Below are 23,135 nucleotides of genomic sequence, written 5' to 3' on the forward strand. Positions count from 1 at the left end.
TCCTCAAAAAATGGGGTGTGTGGCTTACACAAGTGCGTGGGGTACATGAGTAAATTCAGTACTATAGAAATTTTAACAGATGAACATAAGGAGGAACACAGAAAAGAAGGCGCTAAAGAAATGTTGTACAGAACAAAATTTTCGTTTAGTTAAACTCAACTTCAATACTAAGAGACTACTTTAATTCACCTCCTCCATATTTATAAACATCACAATTCACAATAATAACTTAAATACTTCCCTGAAACAAACGCTTGTATTGAAAACACGCTAATGCCAAAGTTTTAACACACTGTTTGAAATCCAATGCACCATTGCTACTGTACATTCAAAACACACACAGCAGATGGAGCTATATATAACAATAAATGATTGACATAAACAAAAAACTAAAACCCAAAGTTGTAAAGATTCCATTGCACAGTTATGACACTAGAAAGATAAAGAAACAAGATGTGTTGCCATTTTGGTTTTATTATTTATAAGAAAGGTATGTGAAATAATAAGTGCATATTCTTTATATAGATTAGGGAAGAATACAGTCCAAATTGTCAGTACATACTATACATACAAGTTCGAAAATAGATGGAAGTAGTACTTTGTGCCAAAAAATTATGTTTTTGGAAAAAAAAGTAAAATAAATGGCTCTACTGATCTGAATAAAACTCAAATAAGTTTTATGGAACATTCATAAGTATGTGTATATTAACATCGATTCAATTCAGGTGAAGTGTTACACAGAAAAATATTTTTCAATTCCAATATTAAAAATTGGTATTTTATTTATAGTTCAATCATGTTTATTATCAACATTTATGCTTAATACCGTTTTCTTTGATTATGACTAAAACCTGCATTCCCATTGGTCAATGGCTAATTTGATGTTATCTAGTGCTATGAGAGGCCACACATTTTCAATTTCTTGTTGCTGTAACTCAAGAAAATGAAAGGATCTCTCTGACCTTTGAACCAACTGCTGAAATGTGTCCATTCATATCATATGATAACATCAAACAATCCATCACCTAATAGAAACAGGATTGAAGATTTCTGTCTTCATATTCACCGCTGTGAGAACCTCAAGTCTTACAGAAACAGGATTCATATTCAACACTGATTCAAACAAATAAAGTCACTAAAGTATAGCAGGCACAGTAGTTTTTGGCCAGAGGAGAAGATAGTGGAGCTGGCGGACGGACCTACTCTGTGTACTTGAAGTGGCAAGGTCAGTGTATTTGTTTTGTTTGGGCATTCAGTCCGATACGGTCCTTGTCCTTCCTGGAGGCAGACGAAACATTGTACTATCTTACAAATGACTTGCCCCTAGCCTTCCCCTTGAATATTCCACTGGCCAAAAACTACTGCGACCACTATATCTGTGACATGGTGCTGAAAGAGCATTCGGATCACACTGGAGGGGAGGGGCCGCCAAATTGCCCTCCCTGGCTAGTGGACGCGGGCTGTAGGTGTGGCCACCGTGCAATGTTCCAGATGGCATGGGGTTGTAGGACTTTCTGGAAAGGGAACCTTCGAGATCCTTGTTCTGGAACATTCCACAGATGTGCTGACGGGTATAAAGAGTCGCCTCCCTGAGTTTAGTGTGGTGAATGGGGAATCAAGCGAAGAGTCAGAATAGTAAAGTGGAGTCTCTGGTGGAATAGTGCAGAAGAGTGTGAAGGGAGTGCAGAGCCATCAAGCGGTCTGGTACGGTGCTGAGTAAAGAGTGAGGATCAGCTGCGAGTGTGGAGTACTAGGTTCTTGGACTGTGGTGGCTGAGAAGCCAGCGTGTGTGTTCAGTGGGGTTGCTGAGAGCCGAAGGCTGTGAGTGTGGAGCACTGGGTTCATGGAACAGGGCAGTTGAGGAGCCAGCCTGTGTCCAGTGGGGTGCTATGGGCTGAGGGCTGTGTGTGCGTGAGTGGGGAGCACCAGGCTTGAGGACCAGAATGGATCAAAAGACAATGAGTGTGGAAAGTGTATGTGGGTCATATGTAAAGACAGAGATCTAGAAACTGTCTTAGGATAATTGCTTGTGTGTGTAGACTCTGTAAACTGATTTATTCCCAATAGATCAAGGCTGACATAGAGCCCATAGTCAATAGCCGATAGGAGTCGACATCACTGTATATAAATAAAATACTTATTTTTAATATTCAAAATATAAAATATTTTCTGTGTAAATAATCAACAAAATTTGGATAAACCTCTAAGTACACATACTTAGATAAGTTCTAAATAACTTAGATGGGTATCAAGCAAATCCAAATATTTTTTTTTGCAAAAAATGTCATTGATGTCAACTAGTATGAAACTTTCAGAGTAAAGAAATGAAGTATATAATTAAATAAAATAAATTCAGGTAGGTTTAATTAAATGGCAGATAGAAAAAGAATTAACCCAGAGAGAAGTTATTCTCTTGTCAGAAAATAATGACTTTAGATGTTCAGAAATCTGGAATATAGGTATGACAGCACGCATAAGAACTATAAGAAAAAAAGACCATTTGAAGCACTGTACTGTGACATCAGTTGTTTGTTTCCATAGATGCTGAAGAAATATCCACCTTCAAAAACAGTTTCTTCTCACTGCCAGTGATGATCCTACTCCAGTTACCTGGTAAAACTGCACTGCAAATTGCTTTAACAATGAGGGACTAATTGGGAAAGGATTAGTGCATATTACTTAACTAGTATGCATGAGCTGTTACCAGCTGATCAAAACAAAACAGCAACACACCACTTGTCTATTACTGCACTACATTTTTCCTACTTTCACTAATTATAAATTAAACACTGTTGGGAGACAAAGCTCATCCTACCTTTGATGCATGCTCCAGAGATTGGATTACACTGATAACCAGGTGGACAGTGCTCACAGCCTGTTGGCTCGACTGGTTCCCTGTCTGTGGTAGAGAATAAAAACTTACATTCCATGATTATTATCAAATCAGGAAGAGAGAGATGCCTGGCGTTTATAGCATACACATTGAGAGAACTGAAAAAAAATGTTAATCAGAAAATATCATGGGAAGATATCACCTTGAAGATCTAGACATAGTTGAAAAGGGAATATTAAAATGGGCCTGAGAGAAAAAAGGTGCAGCATTAAAACCTTAAAAATAGTAAGAAAAGCCACAATAATAAAATACTGCCTACCAACATAGGGTTCCATTCTTTTTACTATCCCCACAACAAAAAACAAAATAATTTCAAAACAATATTTTAAAGAGAATGGCTATCTTCAGCGATGTATAAATGCAAAACTTGGGGTAAGTAGTATGATCTAACCTATGGCATAACAAACTTTATTACATTAGACTTTCACTGTAGCCAAAACATTATTGTTTGTATTACTTACCTATTGGAACACAGTAGCAACCATCACAAATATGTCCAGGTCTACAATCCCCAGTTTTCTGACAATGACACACTGAAATCCAGAAAATAATGTCACAAACACACATTTTCAGAATCTTTTATACAAGCAGTTTTTCGGTTTACATCAATGTGATATGTTCTGTTTTGTTTTGTTGAAACATATCAGATATAATACTGTTTTGAGCAGCTGAAGATGAATGATTTCCCTTTTATGTCATTTGAATATAGGACATTGTTTTTAGGAATGAATCTTTCATGTAAATCAGAGATTAATCAATAAAGAACATATTAAATGAAGAGTGAAAGTTGCAGAGCTAACAGAACATCAGATAACACTAGTAGTTACACACAACATGAATAATGTATATCAAGGACAATTCTGCATCTTTTCTCTTTCAGTTACAAATTTTTGTGACCAAATTACATTATTTTTCAAGTTTACCCATTAAAAAGCTTATAATTGAATGTGGATATGCAGTTTTCATTCCCATGCTAACCTTTGATACACACTGGTTGGTGTTCTTGCACCTGGCACTCCTGTTGTGAACTGCAAGGGTTTGCAACACTACAAGGGTTCATACATTTCTCTTCAATACAGGCCTGTTGAGCAGGACACTCAGAGTGATCCCAACAGCTGATAACTGTAGATAGGAAATCATTATTATATTAAAACTCAGATGCACTACTAAATTTTTAGACATAAACTTCAATATAAGTACTGTAATACTGACACAAATTCTTGCTAATCAAGTATATTTAAAACAATTCTATGATGTATACAACTTATTTTGTTAATTATTCAGCAGAATTTGAAAGTAATTGCACAATCAAATTTGTTATAACTAATTACATAACAAATCAACATTTTATAACTACTTACTTATAATAAATGTTGAAATTTATGTGAAGTTTCCCTTAAAAAAGATAAAAAGCAAATAAAGCTGAAATAAAACATAAGCATTCTACACCATTAATTGCAATAAACTATCGCTAAATTATTCAAACACAATAACATCAGTATTTTAGTTGTTGCTGGTAACCTGGAAGAAAATTATGCAGCTATGTACAGCAACAAATAACCATCACCGCCAACACCAATTTTGTCTGTAAGTGATACTGTTATAAGCCGCCACCACCATTCCATACATTCACAGTCTAAAAGTAATATTCATGTAGCAGGTGTTCACAAGCTGTCAAAATATGAAGATGAAAGACAATATTTAGTATGATACATATTCATTCTTGTCCAAGCACAATAATTTTATTTCCATGACTTTGGATACTCCAGGTACAGAAAAGATACAACCATACAAAATGGCTTATAATATACAAAACATTTATGCATGCTAGAAAAAAGGGAGGAACCTTTTCAATTCTCAAAGTGACATACCAAAAGATCTTTTCTATACACGCATACACACAATGAAGAGCAGATTTTTAAATACAGATGTTCCAAAATTGGCTAATGTGTGAAGAGCAACAGTGAAGTGAAGTCCTGAGTAAAATGTACATTTAAAAAAGAGAGAAGATAAACTGGAAATTGGATGGTCTGTTTTCATGCAACACAAACTAGATTTTATTGCTCTTCCTTCCGCATAATGAACCCCGTGCACAACTATCTTGCATTCATGGCTGCTATTCCTACACTACAGTTTAGAGGTATAATAATGAAACATCAAGCAATCCTCTTGAACTATTTTGATATGCAAAAGCAACCTCTATGAAAAGGGTGGAGTGCCAGAACGTTTCTATAATAACAAAATACAGTCTTTGGCATAATGTGGCTTTTGAGACCCACACATTCAATTCCAGACATAACTCTGATTGTACTACTCTTACTGCTAATGTTACATGATCTTCTGTAAACACACTTTAACCAACATTAAAATAAATTTAACAGTGATTATGTGAAATTATTTCACACTGCATAAACAGAAAATATGCCCAATGATATTATGTTATTAGGAGATGAGTGTATGTGTGTGTGCGGGCTCATGTGTGAGCACATGCATGTGCACATACATTCATCCAAATTAACGTTTTGAAAAAGATGGTCAAAACATTCATAAATAATTTGCTGGTGCCAGGGTAAAAGTCCAAAAATTATAATCACAGTGAGATTAGTACATTATAGCCTATATTTCATATCACCTATAACTGGGTAAAACTATCACTTCACCTGACTCATTAAATTCAATAACAAAAATGATTATTACTTAGTTCTATCATGTTTGAGGTGAACAGTTATCCCATCTCACAAACTGGGTAATATTTATATTTTACCAGGTTTTTAAATTTATAATGTAAATTGAAATGGTGCTGTAGACGATACAACAGAATTTGGTGTTGAAATGTTTTGGATATCATAATTTGCCCTTAGCTTTGTATTTAACACATTTTCATGGCTTTTCAATTAGCTTCTTGGAATGAATATTTAAAAACCAATATAAGAAGAATTCCATGAAGGAAATGGTAAAACGGCTAAAACTACTTAAAATCAAAAGAGATATACAGTGTTCAAGTTATAATAAAATATCAAAACAAACCACTTTAATTTCTCTAGTATTTTCTCCCGTCATAATATTTTGGAAAAAAAGATAAATTAAGGAAACTAATTACATACTATATTTTACATCACTTACAGAGACCTAAGCTGTTACTGGTTCATGTACTAATTTATGCAGACTCCTGAGTTGTCAACATTTTCAGTGTTTATTATTCATATAAACTTCATTAACCAGAGCATGGTAAATCATGTTTCTTACACTTCCTTCCTATTACTATAGTACACTTAATACAAAGATACAAAATAACTACAAATTACTCAAATTATTGGGATACATGAGTCCTACACACAAAAAGAGTTATAATTTTGATACTCATGGCCAAACAGTAATATTTTTAATAGAGGATACCAATCTTTTAGAATTCCAAAGTATTACATGACACTATTAGCACTCCACCAAGATTAATGTACAAAACTATATGCACATGATGAACAAAATATAAGATATTAATATGTGTGACAATTCCTCAAGAGGATTGCTTACACCTATAATATTTGAGGAAAGCAGTTCTTATTGAGGGGAGAAGAGCCAGACAGATATTGCAAGTGCAAAGTAGGGCAGCTGTCTTGTACATCTCCCAAGTTTCATTTTATTGTTTTTCTTTCAATGGGGGATTGGGTTTGTGTTTACCTGGGAGTGTTCTACATTCAACAGAGGCAGCAGTCAGGTTCTCAGATTTGGTGCACAGACAGACAGGCCTATGCGATCTAACTACACATCTCACACCCATGGCACATGGTTTATAAGCATCACATGGGTTCAAGCAATTATGTTGTATGCATGACATATCATATGAACAGTCTAGTTCAGATATACATGTCTCTAATGGCCTAACAGTTGTAGAAACAGCAGGTGGCTCAGTCTGTTTTGTCATATTTGATTCCATCACAGTTGTCTTTGGTTCAGCTGTTGATTGTAAGAGAGGAATGTTAGTAGTCCTCAAAATTGTTGAAACTGTAGCAACACTAGAGCTTGGTGGCATAAATGTTGGATTTGTTGAATATTCTGCAAATTCAGTTATAACAGTAGGGATGCTACTTGATTCATGAATGTGCACAGTTGATTGTTCCACTGCAGACACTGTCACAGTGTGATTAGTATATGAAGACTGTGTTTCAGTGATTCCAATCTTTTCAGGAACACTCACTGTTATATAATGTGGTCTTACTGTTGAACCAATAAGACCTTCTGTTGTGTAAATTTCCTTTTTTGTAGAAGTGTATCTTCCAGGTGTTCCACTTGTGTATTGGATACTTGCTTCTGTTTCTCCTGTGACATATTTTGGAGTAGAAATGTATATTTCAGGGGTTTCAGTTTCTTTTATGGGTGTATATCCATATGGGAACTCAGTTTCTCCTGTAACTTGTTTTGTAGAAGAGGAATGTTTGGTAAACAGCTCAGTAGATGTCCCAGTTAAGTATTCATAAGGAAACTCAGTTACCTTACTGTAACTAATTCCTTCTTCACTAATTGTTGCATTTAAGGTACTGCTTGCAAGAAGAGATACTGGAATTTCTGTATACTGCTGAGTTGGTGTAGTCTGCACTGCCACCATTGTATTTACACTAATAAAAGGTTCTTCAGTTTGTACTGTGGCAATACTTTGCAGGGGCTTCACAGTTTGTGGAGTATATTTCGGTTTCTCTGAGCTAATGATTTTTGTTCCTTTCTTACCTTCAGTAATTTGGTGCTCAGCATAAGACATTGTTGTTTCAACTATGTGTGCTAATGTATATGTACCAGTAGATGACTGCATTTCCTGTGTTACATTTGAGATACTTGGTGTTTTGTTTTGAAATTGTAATGATTCTGGTGTATAACTTGCATTTAAGCTAGGAGACACATAATAAACTGTTCTATCTCTATTATCAGTGGACAAAGATTCCTTAACTTTGGATGATACCGTAACATAAGCATCCGTTCTTCCAGACTTAGTAGCATTATATTTCACACCTGCCCCAGTGAAGCTGTATATGGTGCTAGAGGAGGGTGACTGTTCAGTAGTTACATGCTCAACTTCAGGATGTACAGTATTTAATGCTCTATGTGTCATTGTTTGCTCTGAAGGATGTGCTGGATACATAGTAACTGTAAGAGTAGTTGGACGTACAACATATTCAGTTTGTTTTCTTGATGTAATTATTCGTTGGCCTTCAGTTGTACCCTGAAATTCAGTTGTCTCATACTTCCGCTCCCCTGGTGTTCGATAGGCAGAATATCTTTCAGTTGTCATCTGCTCTGTCTCAGTTGCTTCTCTCTGTGAAGTTGTTTCAAGTTCTTCTGGTTTCTCTGTTCTGTATGCACGATAAGATTCAGTTGTTATGTGTTCGATCTCAGACAGCTTTCTTGAAGTTGTTACTTCTGGACCTTCTGATATTCCTACCCCTGCAGTGCTTTCAAACTGAGGTGGATGAACTGTGAGGCGTGTGTAAGGCCTTTGAGTAGAAGGATGTTCTGTGACTTCAGTGTGTCTTTTTGATGTTATTTCCTGAACTTCAGTTGTGCCAGGAAAATGAGTTGTCTCATACTTCCCTGAACCTGGTGATGGATAAGTAGAATATCCTTCAGGTGTTACATGCTCTGTCTCAGTTGCTTCTGTATGTGAAGTCGTTTGAATTTCTTCTACTTTTTCTGTTGTGAATGTGCGATAAGATTCTGTCGTTATGTGTTCGAACTCTGACGGCTTTCTTGAAGTTGTTACTTCTGGACCTTCTGATATTTCTACCTCTGCAGTGGTTTCAAACTGAGGTGGTTGAACTGTGAGGCGTGTGTAAGGCCTTTGAGTAGAAGGGTGTTCTGTGACTTCAGTGTGTCTTTTTGATGTTATTTCCTGACCTTCAGTTGTGCCAGGAAATTGAGTTGTCTTATATTTCCCTGAACCTGGTGATGGATAAGTAGAATACCCTTCAGTTGTCATCCACACTCTCTCAGTTGATTCTATATGTGAAGTTGTTTGAAGTCCTTCTGCTTTTTCTGTTGTGAATGTGTGATAAGGTTCAGTTGTTATGAGTTCAATCTCAGAAGGCCTTCTTGAAGTTGTTATTTCTGGACCTTCTGATATTCCTTCCCTTGCAGTGGTTTCAAACTGAGGTGGTTGAACTGTGAGGCGTGTATAAGGCCTTTGAGTAGAAGAGTGTTCAGTGACTTCAGTGAGTTTTTTTGATGTTATTTCCTGACCTTCAGTTGTGCCAGGAAATTGAGTTGTCTCATACTTCCCTGAACCTGGTGATGGATAAGTAGAATAACCTTCAGTTGTCTGCTCTGTCTCAAGTTCTTCTGGTTTTGCTGTTGTGAATGTGTAATAGGATTCTGTTGTTATGTGTTCGATCTCAGAGAGCTTTCTTGTACTCGTTACTTGTGAACCTTCTGATAGCCCTTCCCTTGCAGTGGATTCAAACCGAGATGGTTGAACTGTGAGGCGTGTGTAATGCCGTTGAGTAGAAGGGTGTTCTGTGACTTCAGTGTGTGTTTTTGTTGTTATTTCCTGACCTTCAGTTGTGCTAGGAAATTGAGTTGTCTCATATTTCCCTGAACCTGGTGATGGATAAGTAGAATACCCTTCAGTTGTCATCCACTCGCTCTCAGTTGATTCTATATGTGAAGTTGTTTGAAGTCCTTCTACTTTTTCTGTTGTGAATGTGTGATAAGGTTCAGTTGTTATGAGTTCAATCTCAGAAGGCCTTCTTGAAGTTGTTATTTCTGGACCTTCTGATATTCCTTCCCTTGCTGTGGTTTCAAACTGAGGTGGTTGAACTGTGAGGCGTGTATAAGGCCTTTGAGTAGAAGGGTGTTCAGTGACTTCAGTGTGTTTTTTTGATGTTATTTCCTGACCTTCAGTTGTGCCAGGAAATTGAGTTGTCTCATACATCCCTGAACCTGGCAATGGATAAGTAGAATAAATTTCAGTTGTCTGCTCTGTCTGAGTTGCTTCTTTCTCTGAAGTTGTTCCAAGTTCTTCTGGTTTTGCTGTTCTGAATGTGTGATAAATTTCTGTTGTTATGTGTTCAATCTCAGAGGGCTTTCTTGAACTTGTGATTTCTGGACCTTCTGACAGACCTACACTTGGAGTGGTTTGAAACTGAAATGGTGAAACTGAGGGGTGTATGTAAGGTCTTTGTGTAGTTGGGTGTTCCATTGATTCTGTGTATTTCCTTGATGAAAATACAAGCGGACCTTCAGTTGCAACCTGAACTTCAGTTGTCTTATACTTCTGATCCCCTGGTGTTGGGTAGGCAGAATATCCTTCAGTTGCCATCTGCCCTGTCTCAGTTGCTTCTCTCTGTGAAGTTTTTTCATGTTCTTCTGGTTTTTCTGTTCTGTATGCATGATACGATTCTGTTGTTATGTGTTCGATCTCAGAGGGCTTTCTTGTAATCGTTACTTCTGGACCTTCTGATAATTCTACCCCTGCAGTGGTTTCAAAGTGAGGTGGTTGAACTGTGAGGCGTGTGTAAGGCTGTTGAGTAGAAGGGTATTCTGTGACTTCAGTGTGGGTTTTTGATGTTATTTCCTGACCTTCAGTTGTGCTAGGAAATTGAGTTGTCTCATACTTCCCTGAACCTGGTGATGGAAAAGTAAAATACCCTTCAGTTGTTAACTGCTCTGTCTCAGTTGATTCTCTCTGTGAAGTTGTTTCAAGTTCTTCTGGTTTCTCTGTTCTGTATGCATGATAAGATTCTGTTGTTATGTGTTCAATCTCAGAGGGCTTTCTTGAAGTTGTTATTTCTGGACCTTCTGATATTCCTTCCCTTGCTGTGGTTTCAAACTGAGGTGGTTGAACTGTGAGGTGTGTATAAAGCCTTTGAGTAGAGGTGTGTTCTGTGACTTCAGCTTGTTTCTTTGATGTCATTTCCTGACCTTCAGTTGTGCCAGGAAATACAGTTGTCTCATACTTCCTTTCACCTGGTGTTGGATAGGCAGAATATCCTTCAGATGTCATCCGCTGTGTCTCAGTTGATTCTTTCTGTGAAGTCGTTTCAAGTCCTTCTGCTTTTTCTGTTGTGAATGTGTGATAAGATTCAGTTGGTACGTGTTCAATCTCAGAGAGATTTCTTGAACTTGTTACTTCTGGAATTTCTGATATCCCTTCCCTTGCAGTGGTTTCAAACTGAGGTGGTCGAACTGAGAGGTGTGTGTAAAACCTTTGTGTAGTTGGGTGTTCTGTCAATTCAGTGTATTTCATTGATGACAAAATGTGTGAACCTTCAGTTATACCCTGAACTTCAGTTGTCTCAGACTTCTGCTCCCATGGTGTTGGATATGCAGAATATCCTTCAGTTGTCATTTGCTCTGTCTCAGTTGCTTCTGTTTGTGAAGTCATTTCAAGTTCTGGTTTTTCTGTTGCAAATGTGCGATAAGATTCTGTTGTTATGTGTTTGATCTCAGAGGGCCATCTTGAAGTTGTTACTTCTGGACCTTCTGATATTCTTTCCCCTGCAGTGGTTTCAAAATGAGGTGGTTGAACTGTAAAGCGTGTATAAGGCCTTTGAGTAGAAGTGTGTTCTGTGAATTCAGTGTGTTTCTTTGATGTTATTTGCTGACCTTCAGTTGTAAAAAAAACTGGAGTTGTCTCATACTTTCCTGAACCTGGTGATGGATTAGTAGAATACCCTTCAGTTGTCATCTGCTCTGTCTCTGTTGATTCTCTATGTGAAGTCATTTGAAGTCCTGCTTTTTCTGTTGTGAATATGTGATAAGGTTCAGTTGTTATGTGTTCAATCTCAGAAGGCCTTCTTGAAGTTGTTATTTCCAGACCTTCTGATATACCTTCCCCTGCAGTGGTTTCAAACTGAGGTTGTTGAACCGTGAGGTGTGTGTAAGGCCTTTTAGTAGAAGGGTGTTCTGTGAATTCAGTGTGCTTCTTTGATGTTATTTGCTGACCTTCAGTTGTAAAAAAAACTGGAGTTGTCTCATACTTTCCTGAACCTGGTGATGGATAAGTAGAATACCCTTCAGTTGTCATCTGCTCTGTCTCTGTTGATTCTCTATGTAAAGTCGTTTGAAGTCCTCCTGCTTTTTCTGTTGTGAATGTGTGATAAGGTTCAGTTGTTATGTGTTCAATCTCAGAAGGCCTTCTTGAAGTTGTTATTTCCAGACCTTCTGATGTTCCTTCCCCTGCAGTGGTTTCAAACTGAGGTGGTTGAACCGTGAGGCGTATGTAAGGCCTTTGAGTAGAAGGGTGTTCTGTGAATTCAGTGTGTTTCTTTGATGTTATTTGCTGACCTTCAGTTGTAAAAGAAACTGGAGTTGTCTCATACTTTCCTGAACCTGGTGATGGATAAGTAGAATACCCTTCAGTTGTCATCTGCCCTGTCTCTGTTGATTCTCTATGTAAAGTCGTTTGAAGTCCTCCTACTTTTTCTGTTGTGAATGTGTGATAAGGTACAGTTGTTATGTGTTCAATCACAGAAGGCCTTCTTGAAGTTGTTATTTCCAGACCTTCTGATATTTCTACCCCTGCAGTGGTTTCAAACTGAGGTGGTTGAACCGTGAGGCGTATGTAAGGCCTTTGAGTAGAAGTGTGTTCTGTGAATTCAGTGTATTTCTTTGATGTTATTTCCTGATCTTCAGTTGTAAAAGAAACTGGAGTTGTCTCATACTTTCCTGAACCTGGTAATGGATAAGTAAAATACCCTTCAGCTGTCATCCGCTCTGTCTCAGTTGATTCTCTCTGTGAAGTTGTTTCAAGTTCCTCTGGTTTTTCTGTTCTGTAAGCACGATAAACTTCTGTTGTTATGTGTTCGATCTCAGAGGGCTTTCTTGAAGTCTTTATTTGTGGACCTTCTGATATTCTTTTACCTGCAGTAATTTCAAATTGAGGTGGTTGAACTGTGAGGCGTGTGTAAGGTCTTTGAGTAGAAGTTTGTTCTGTGACTTCTGACTGTTTTTGTGATGTTATTTTCTGACCTTCAGTTTCACTAGAAACTGGAGTTGTCTCATACTTTGCTGAACCTGGTGATGGATAAGTAGAATATTCTTCAGTTGTTACCTGTTCTGTCTCAGTTGCTTCTGTATGTGAAGTAATTTGAATTTCTTCTGCTTTTTCTGTTGTGAATGTGAGATAAGGTTCAGTTGTTATGTGTTCAATCTCAGAAGGCCTTCTTGAAGTTGTTATTTCCAGACCTTCTGATATTCCTTCCCCTGCAGTAATTTCAAATTGAGGTGGTTGAACTGTGAGGCGTGTGTAAGGTCTTTGAGTAGAAGTTTGTTCTGTGACTTCAGACTGTTTTTGTGATGTTATTTTCTGACCTTCAGTTGCACTAGAAACTGGAGTTGTCTCATACTTTGCTGAACCTGGTGATGGATAAGTAGAATATTCTTCAGTTGTTACCTGTTCTGTCTCAGTTGCTTCTGTATGTGAAGTAATTTGAATTTCTTCTGCTTTTTCTGTTGTGGATGTGAGATAAGGTTCAGTTGTTATGTGTTCGATCTCAGATGGCTTTCTTGAAGTTGTTATTTCTGGACCTTCTGATATCCCTTCCCTTGCAGTGGTTTCAAACTGAGGTGGTTGAACTGTGAGGTGTGTATAAAGCCTTTGAGTAGAGGTGTGTTCTGTGACTTCAGCATGTTTCTTTGATGTTATTTCCTGACCTTCAGTTTGGCCAGGAAATGGAGTTGTCTCATACTTACTCTCACCTGGTGATGGATAAGTAAAATATCCTTCAGTTGTCATCCGCTCTGTCTCAGTTGCTTCTCTCTGTGAAGTTGTTTCAAGTTCCTCTGGTTTTTCTGTTCTGTATGTACGATAAGATTCTGTTGTTATGTGTTCGACCTCAGAGGGCCTTCTTGAAGTTGTTATTTCCAGACCTTCTGATATTCCTTCCCCTGCAGTAATTTCAAATTGAGGTGGTTGAACTGTGAGGCGTGTGTAAGGTCTTTGAGTAGAAGTTTGTTCTGTGACTTCAGACTGTTTTTGTGATGTTATTTTCTGACCTTCAGTTTCACTAGAAACTGGAGTTGTCTCATACTTTGCTGAACCTGGTGATGGATAAGTAGAATATTCTTCAGTTGTTACCTGTTCTGTCTCAGTTGCTTCTGTATGTGAAGTAATTTGAATTTCTTCTGCTTTTTCTGTTGTGAATGTGAGATAAAGTTCAGTTGTTATGTGTTCAATCTCAGAAGGCCTTCTTGAAGTTGTTATTTCCAGACCTTCTGATATTCCTTCCCCTGCAGTAATTTCAAATTGAGGTGGTTGAACTGTGAGGTGTGTGTAAGGTCTTTGAGTAGAAGTTTGTTCTGTGACTTCAGACTGTTTTTGTGATGTTATTTTCTGACCTTCAGTTGCACTAGAAACTGGAGTTGTCTCATACTTTGCTGAACCTGGTGATGGATAAGTAGAATATTCTTCAGTTGTTACCTGTTCTGTCTCAGTTGCTTCTGTATGTGAAGTAATTTGAATTTCTTCTGCTTTTTCTGTTGTGGATGTGAGATAAGGTTCAGTTGTTATGTGTTCGATCTCAGATGGCTTTCTTGAAGTTGTTATTTCTGGACCTTCTGATATCCCTTCCCTTGCAGTGGTTTCAAACTGAGGTGGTTGAACTGTGAGGTGTGTATAAAGCCTTTGAGTAGAGGTGTGTTCTGTGACTTCAGCATGTTTCTTTGATGTTATTTCCTGACCTTCAGTTTGGCCAGGAAATGGAGTTGTCTCATACTTACTCTCACCTGGTGATGGATAAGTAAAATATCCTTCAGTTGTCATCCGCTCTGTCTCAGTTGCTTCTCTCTGTGAAGTTGTTTCAAGTTCCTCTGGTTTTTCTGTTCTGTATGTACGATAAGATTCTGTTGTTATGTGTTCGACCTCAGAGGGCTTTCTTGAAGTTGTTACTTCTGGACCTTCTGATATTCCTTCTCTTGCAGTGCTTTCAAACTGAGATGGCTGAACTGTGAGTTGTGTGTAAGGCCTTTGAGTAGAAGGATGTTCTGTGACTTCAGTCTGTTTCTGTGACGTTATTTGCTGACCTTCAGTTGTACTAGAAGCTGGAGTTGTCTCATACTTTCCTGATCTTTCAATTGTTGTCTGCTCTGTCTGAGAAGTTGTTCCAAGTTCTTCTGGTTTTGCTGTTCTGAATGTGTGATAAATTTCTGTTGTTATGTGTTCAATCTCAGAGGGCTTTCTTGAAGTTGTTACTTCTGGGCCTACTGACAGTCCTACACTTGGAGTGGTTTGAAACTGAAATGTTGAAACTGTGGGGTGTACATAAGGTCTTTGTGTAGTCGGGTGTTCTGCCAATTGAGTGTGTTTTCTTGATGACAATTCTCGTGTACCTTCAGTTGTCTCATACTTCCTTTCACCTGGTGTTGGATAGGCAGTATGTGATTCTGTTGTTTCTGTTTTGACTGACATAGTTGCAGCTTCTGTCTGTGTTTCAATTTTGTTAGTTAAAGTTATATCTTCAGGACCTGTTTTCATTGTTTGCCTTTCTGTTCCAGATATTTCTGTTCCTGTGGTTTCAGCTTTACTACCCCTAGTTGATGTAACTATACTCATTGATGGTATATTTTGTGAAGTGGAATAAATTCCTCTTATAGTAGTTCCTTGTTCATTTGTGACATATAATGTATGTGAAATAGTTGATTTTTCATATTCTGTTGTACCTTCTTGTTTTTGTGTCTGTCTTGCTGTTGTTTCATATGTACTTCCTTCTGTAATTGTTGATATATGTTCTGTCATTTTTACAGTTGTCTGTGTCTTCTCAGTCGTTATGATAGGAATACTACTAGTTACAGTTCTTAATGTCTGAGTAATTAGTGAAGACAATGATGTTTCCGTTGGTTCAGTGACAGCCATCTGAAATTCTGTACTTGGTCTTCCGACACTAGGACTCAATATGGTTGAGACATTACCTGGTAAATGTGTTGTTATTTCAGTGTGTATGGGTGTGGTAGTGAGATTATCCTGCATGCTAGTTGTGGTATATCCTACTATTGGTGAGCATCCAATAGCAGGATCACCTTCATAACCTTCAGGACAGAAACATATAGGTTTGTGTGCCTGTACCCTACAATGAGAACCAAGACCACAGTTGTTGGTGCAAGGATCTACGCATTCTCCGCTAATGCAGGCCTGTGCATCTGTGCACTCGACATCCAACGTGCATGTAACGGATGGTGACGTACTTGTGCTGACACCTGCTGTGAATAACCAATACAATATACATATATACACACAAAATATTTACAATATTATTAAATATGTACATGTTTTGGTATGAAGAAGAGATGATAGTTTAACAAGGTATGAATAAATTACTGATAGATTTACTAATACTGCTACTGTACAAAACAGAACACAGTTCTAAACTGCTGAATTATCAAACATCTACAGTGTGAGTGAGTTAGATACTGTACAGATTATTCAAGTTAAGTTAGACAGGTACAAATAGGGAAGAATTGTAAGAGTGCCTAGATTAACAGGGGAGAGGAAGAGGAAACATATGCTTCTATTATCAAGGTTTTCTGTTGCCAGATAGGCCTGCTTAAGTATTTTCCAATGTAACTAAACATGTTAAGAATGAATAAACCGAGTCCTCATTTAATCCCTATTGTAGAGTTTATTCTAGGTGTCCTATACCAAGTATACATTAAATTAGTTTAATCTTAACATGTGTTCCACTTTAACATTTTAGGTGTAACATCTGATTATTTTCCATTAGTTTTGCTTTAACCGTTAAGCCCAAACCAAATTATGACAACATTAGTCTATTCTAAATTCCCGGACAATTTCAGAAATTAAATCTTATTACATGTCTTCGGCAGATAACCGGATATAACTGCTTTTCAATTTGCTCTTTACCTTTGAGACATCCATATTTTGAGTCTGTGACAAATCCTGGGGGACAGAATTTGCAGACAGGTCTGTGCTCCTCCACAAAACAAGGAGCGTCATCTGTGCAGGTAACGTTGACACAGGGGTCCATACACCGGTAGCCATGGCATGCTAGCTGTGGCGGGCAACCGTTGTCACGTAGGCAGATGGACAGGGATGGATTGCAGTTGCGGGTACAGATGCAGACTGGATGGTGGTCCAGAACACCACATGTCTTGTCCGCAGAGCAGGGAGGCACTCTTGATGCAGTACAAGGATTCTGGCACTGGCTATCAATACATGCCAGATTTGAGGCACATTCTTCATGCCGAGAACACTCAATGTGGTCAGGAGCACAAGTTAACTCTCCCATGTCATTCACCACAAAACCCGATTTGCAAACACACATAGGACGATGTCTGTGTACTTCACACTTTTTATTTGCACCACATACAAAAACTGGAGCTGTTCTGCATGGGTCCTGACAATCACCCACCTCCCTGTTGCATGCTAAATTATCAGCACAGTCTTCATCGGACACACAACCTACAGTGGGCTGAGTGGTAATAGGGCCTGGTGGTTCACACTTTAGATCTGGTTGACAAGATATATGTGGTCTCCCAACATAGCATTGTGGACATGAACACCGAGGTCTATGCAGAACTGTCTGGCACAAGGCATTCTCTCCACATGAGTCTCTTAGAGTGCATGGGTCTATACACTGATTGTTCAAGCAGGCTTTCTCATTTGGACAGTCATTATCACTGCTACATATGCTCTCTAATATTTGCACATGGCCAGCAGGGAAGCATAGTTATGAGTGGTTGGGGGAAAGGAGAAAAAAAGAAAAGCAATTGTAAGAACTGTGAAAGGAAACATTTCTCACACAAAATATACTGTAACACATGCGTTCTGTGTTGGTGGTGAGGACAGTCCGAGACAAGACTAATGAAGGAGATGAAGCCATGTGATTTACTCCATATCTCAACACATAGAACTAAAGATAATACACAAGCTGAAATATTTACAAACAAGCCCCATTTGAGCCAGGTGGTTTGGAGAAGGGGATGCAGCACTCTAATTTAGAATACAGACCAATGTGAGAATGCTCCTTTCACAGCTCCCAATCTGACTTATCAGTAACACAATGTAGCAGAGTAGTGATTACCATGTTGCAATATGTACACATCTCAATCTTGAGTTCTTTACAGGACATCTATAAAAATCTTACACTAACTACTGCTGAAACTGAAAACAAAGCTACTTAGTGCAAATACTTGAAGATGAAATTGGGGTGGAATGTACATGATTTACAAATACTATTTCACCATTCACATAATCCAAAGTACAAGCATCTTATACAATTAAAACACCATAAATATCAGCATCACGATGCTAATCAAAATGTTTGTCAGAATTTTGCTATTCTTTACAATACTGATTATGTTTACCAATTCAAGAGGACATCCAACCAACTTTAAAACTTGCAAAATTTACATGTGTAGGAGCAAATGGTACTGTAATGTTGTGAGCCAAGGTTAGCGACAAGACAGATTGGAATACTGTGGTAACATCCCACATGATTTATATCTAATGGAATGATGATGAAGGAAGCACTTTCCACTGTGCACATATGTACAAAACCTACAGTGAGGAACATGATATGACAGTGATATTATTTGTTGATTATTGTGATTGAATGCATTTCTAAACACAAATTAATTGGTGTTACTTTCCACCCATCTTCCTCTTAGCATACTGAACATACATGGTTACATCATTACTGCTCGTGCAAAACAAAACTGTGAGCTTCACTACAGGTCTATATTCACAGAAGTTCTGCAAAAATGTTAATGCAACTGCTGTGCAACAGGACACTTTACTGTCCATGTCATATACTATGTGTTCAAGAATAAAGTTAGCATTACAAGTTATCAGACAATAAAAGTCAGAAAAAATGTAGGAATGTATGCAAAGTTGATAATTATATGCTGCAGACATTTGTAATTTCTCTCTAATATAAACAGTGCTTTTCCAAAAATTTAGAGACATTCTGGTTCAAATCACCTTACTGAACACTTAAATAAATCATTAACAACAGCACTTAATAAGCCAAAAGTGGAATCAGCAAAACAGAAGATCATATAAAGAATTTCCAGGATAGACAATTTCATCTGTATAGGAATTTGAGAATTTAATCTTGTACGAGTATCTCAGGATACACCATATCATTATACATTTTAAATATTATTTGAAGGAAAAAATTTTGATTCCAAAATTTAGGCATAGTTATGACTTGTCAAACACAATGTTAACACCATCATTTCTGCAAAACAACTGAAACACAGAGTTGTCACCATGCCTGTGAAATCAAAATTGTTAGAATTATGTGTTCCTTGTCCTACCTGAATGGCACTCAACCTCAGCCCTGCCTGTTGTTCCTGGCAGACAGCGACACACAAATGCAACTCCTTCGCGTATACACTCAGCATTCTTACCACAACCTTCAGTGCGACAGTCAGTTGGAGTATGGTCAGTTGTACCTGTGTTAAGAAAACATATAAAAACAGACATGAAATATTATCAATAATAAAACAAGGACCATTGAAATATAAGTAGAATGCAAATATAAACAATATTTCCCCATAATAATCACATGAGGAAGACTAACATTAGAATTAAGCAATCACTCAAGGGAAATAAACCACAAACTTTAAAATTATCCCTAACATTTCATACACAGAGATAATTCTATCTTGATTAAATCATCCTTTGTCACAATGAGGAAAAACATTATTGAAGAATCTAAATAATATTATTTATGCTGGTGCAACTGACTTGATCAAATCAATTTCCAAGAACAGATGATACTGACAAAATTAATATTACTCAGAAATATATTTCATTTCTCAATTTTTATTGACACTTTTCATGCCAGGAAAGGCAGACATGTTTTATTTTTGTTCCAATATATAATTTAAATAATTCATACTAAAATAAGTTGTCCACAGCTAAATACAAATAATGAACTTTAAATTTCTTAATGTTAAGAGTAGTATTATAGGTGATTATAATTTATTTGTACATTGATACCACTGACCAAATTTATTTCCAACAAGATAGGTCCTTTGGTAAATCAAAGAGATACCAAGAAATTCACATACATTTAGTGTATATACATAATGATCAAAAACATTCCTTTTTAAAACAGTAAAACTGGATAAGTTAGAACACATCTCACAGAAATTGAGATGCCTTACAGAAGAGATTGGCATCTTGAAATTGTCAACAACCAATATCACAAAGTGGTAAATTTCAACCCATTTAAAAAGTACAGGAACATTATTTTCAGCATCTCTTATTAAGAAAGGTATGTTGACTTTAATGTTTTATGGAGCGATACCTGACTTGTATTATGAAAATCTTGTAGTGTTTTGGCATGCAGTTCCTACCAGAAGCCAGGAAGTGAGTTTCATTCCAGTTTATCAGTGAACACACTGCATAGTGATAAGATAAAATCAATGACACTATAGCAAAATATGAAAAGGGGTTTATGTTTTTGGGCTGTGAAATGAACAACTTGGGGAAGATTCAAAGGGAGATAAACAGAAGAATCCAATTAAACCGATAATTTTGTTGGTTGTAAAGTGGAGGTCAAAAGACGGTATAACTCATAGATATATAAAGATATTTGTTTTTGAACACAGACAAGCAGAAAGGGGGAAAACTAACTGAGAAGAAATTTTGAAGAAGCCACAAAAAAATTTAAATAACAAAATTGAGAATGAGGCAATCAGAAAAGAATTTGAATAAACAGAATTAGATATTAGAAAACACCAATTGATAGGCATATTTGAAAGATGACTGTAGAGTATCCAGAAGAGCCTTGGAAATATAACCAAAGAACAATTTGGCCTGAGTGACTGGTGATATTAAGAATATGGGAAATGAGTTGAGGTAAAGGATGAGATAACACAGGTAAATGGAAGATTTTCCACCCATCAATACATTTCTCATGAAAACAATGCCAGAACAAGACTAAATATATATTACATTTGTAACATAAACTTGGTCGAAAACCTGCATGATAAAAACTACCAAATCAGTTATATTAACATTTTTGTGATTTAAAATTTGGATTTCCTTACATTCAATATACGGATTCCCAGCAGGATAGTTATTGGGGCAATAGCATTCAGGTTCCCTGTTGTTAATAACCCGGCAAGCAGCATTCACTCCACAGTGTTTGTCTCTACATAAGTCTGTTTGAAGTCCTTGACACAGGCAGCCCCGATATGGGTCACCTGTGCATCCAGGCACACACGTGCATTCAAAACCACCCTGGGTATCACAGCATTTTGCATTATCTCCACATGGGTTTCGTAAACACTGGTCTCCACCTGAAAGAAGAAACAATGATGTAGAAATAAATAAAAGAAAATAAAAAAAATAACTTTTTCTCCTCAACAATTAATTTCTGCTTATTTAACATACACAAAATTTTCAATATATTGCAGCCATTTATGTTATATAATATTGTACTAACCAGAAAGATAGTGTCATAATGTGAGACGAAGCCTATAAATTAAAGATCTACACTGTATGACTAAAATGGATGAATAAATTCCATTTCAACTTAAAATATAGCTTTTATCTTTTTCCATATGATATCAGGGTTAATAGTTTAGTGATATGCTAGTGCAGTGGATGGCCAGCTGGATGTCATGTAAGCAGTTTCACATAGACAATAAAGGCTAAAATTCCATACTATGGGGCTGCCAACTAGACTTTAACTCTGGGGTATAGTGATATGCTACCATAATGCATGACCAGCTGGATTGCTAGAATTTTGTGATGCATGATTGATAAAGCTTAATTTATATGAACAATTTGATTTCTAAACTATAATTACTTTACTTAGAATTATGTCTTGGGCACAAAAATTATTACATTTTACACTCTTTAAATATACATCTATAACAAACACACCCAATCAATGTATTTTTTGAATGTATATATATGGCAGGACCAGCACTAACTTTATAATAAACAAGTAATTATGCTCTACTGATTAAAATTAGTAAGATAAAATTTCCTATCCTTAGAATCCATGATTTGATAATCTTTAATTTCCTGAAACTAAGTGAAGTTATGTGGTTTATTTAACAATGTCAGTAGCTCAGACTATAAAGTGATGAACAGCAAAATGATTAATGTAAATAACGTGGAAGGAAGCAGTAGATGATTAATTTAATGAACTACCCTTACATTAGATGGATTGAGAAAAACCATGAAAAAAATTAGTAAAGTTAACCAGTCTCCAGGACCACTTAAATATGAAATAGGAATGCTAACCACTTGGCTGCAACATTCAATGAAGTTTATTGATGCCAGCAATGATACACCAGTAATTTTTTATTATGATTATTGATGTTCTGAGTAAAAAATCACACTCAAATGTTTCAACAATGTCACTGACCAGTTGTACAGGTCACATTATTGATTTACTTACAACCTAAATAATAAAATCAGATGAAGCATTTGGAAATGCTTTCAAGAAGATAAAAATCATCTAAACACTCAAAAGACAGATCTTCTACAATAATTTTATTTCCCTGGAAAGCTTATAATTTAATAACAGCAGAAATGGGATTAGCATGTCAATGAGGTTCTCACCCTTCTTATGGACAATCAGAAAAATTCTGATGATGAAACATAATTTTTGTTTATATAAGAGTGAGCACAGACTGATGATGAGCCTTGAAACATGGTGAACATTGTTCCTGATTATCAAAATGTTTGAAGAATAGAGACACAGGATATGCTGGGTGTCCACATACATTTTCCTCAATTTCAGGTTTATTTACAGTTACTAGACCTAATATTCTACTGTAACCTACCAAATTGCTCCTTCTTAGTTCAAAATATTTTGTCTTCTAATATGATCTCTAAGAACCAAAAGATTAAAATATATAAAACAATAATTTTGCTTATAATTTCGGTAACCAGCCACGATCCGATACAGTATAACTCCAATCTACTGCTACGATATTACTTCTTGGTCCAATATACACAACATTGGCATCACTACGAAATACAATCATATAATGGACATGCGACACAACAACGGATGAAGATACAATATGAAGGACGAGAACATGATAAGAAAAAATGAAAACTAAAAATCATTAAATATCAGTAAAAATCAGTAATTCAGTTAAAAAGTTTATAATATAACACCTGATGACAGCTATATATAGCCGAAACATGTCGTAAATGTTCCACATGTAAATCGAGTACTCGATAAGGAACGTAAAATGATATTTTAATCTTTTAATTATCTTATATTGTGATTGATGGCCAATTTTAATATATTTTTAATAATTTTGT

General features: G+C 36.7%; 1 protein-coding gene across 5 annotated transcripts in view; it reads right to left on the reverse strand.

The window, feature by feature from the left end:
- Positions 1 to 23,135, reverse strand: part of dpy (fibrillin-like protein dumpy) — a 385,379-nt gene that overhangs the window by 190,098 nt on the left and 172,146 nt on the right. For all 5 annotated transcript variants that reach the window (XM_087351382.1, XM_087351381.1, XM_087351380.1 and 2 more), the window contains exons 40-46: positions 20,894 to 21,145; positions 19,151 to 19,288; positions 16,734 to 17,525; positions 6,572 to 16,072; positions 3,872 to 4,015; positions 3,355 to 3,426; positions 2,816 to 2,899 (exon numbers count right to left, since the gene is read on the reverse strand). In XM_087351382.1, coding sequence (XP_087207508.1) covers positions 2,816 to 2,899; positions 3,355 to 3,426; positions 3,872 to 4,015; positions 6,572 to 16,072; positions 16,734 to 17,525; positions 19,151 to 19,288; positions 20,894 to 21,145 — 10,983 coding nt within the window. The remainder of the gene's footprint in view (positions 1 to 2,815; positions 2,900 to 3,354; positions 3,427 to 3,871; positions 4,016 to 6,571; positions 16,073 to 16,733; positions 17,526 to 19,150; positions 19,289 to 20,893; positions 21,146 to 23,135) is intronic.

This window comes from Zootermopsis nevadensis, unplaced genomic scaffold, assembly GCF_977971745.1.
Source record: "Zootermopsis nevadensis isolate Lab colony 2312 unplaced genomic scaffold, Znev_1.0 Znev_ptg000019l, whole genome shotgun sequence".
Taxonomy (NCBI): Eukaryota; Metazoa; Arthropoda; class Insecta; order Blattodea; family Termopsidae; genus Zootermopsis; species Zootermopsis nevadensis.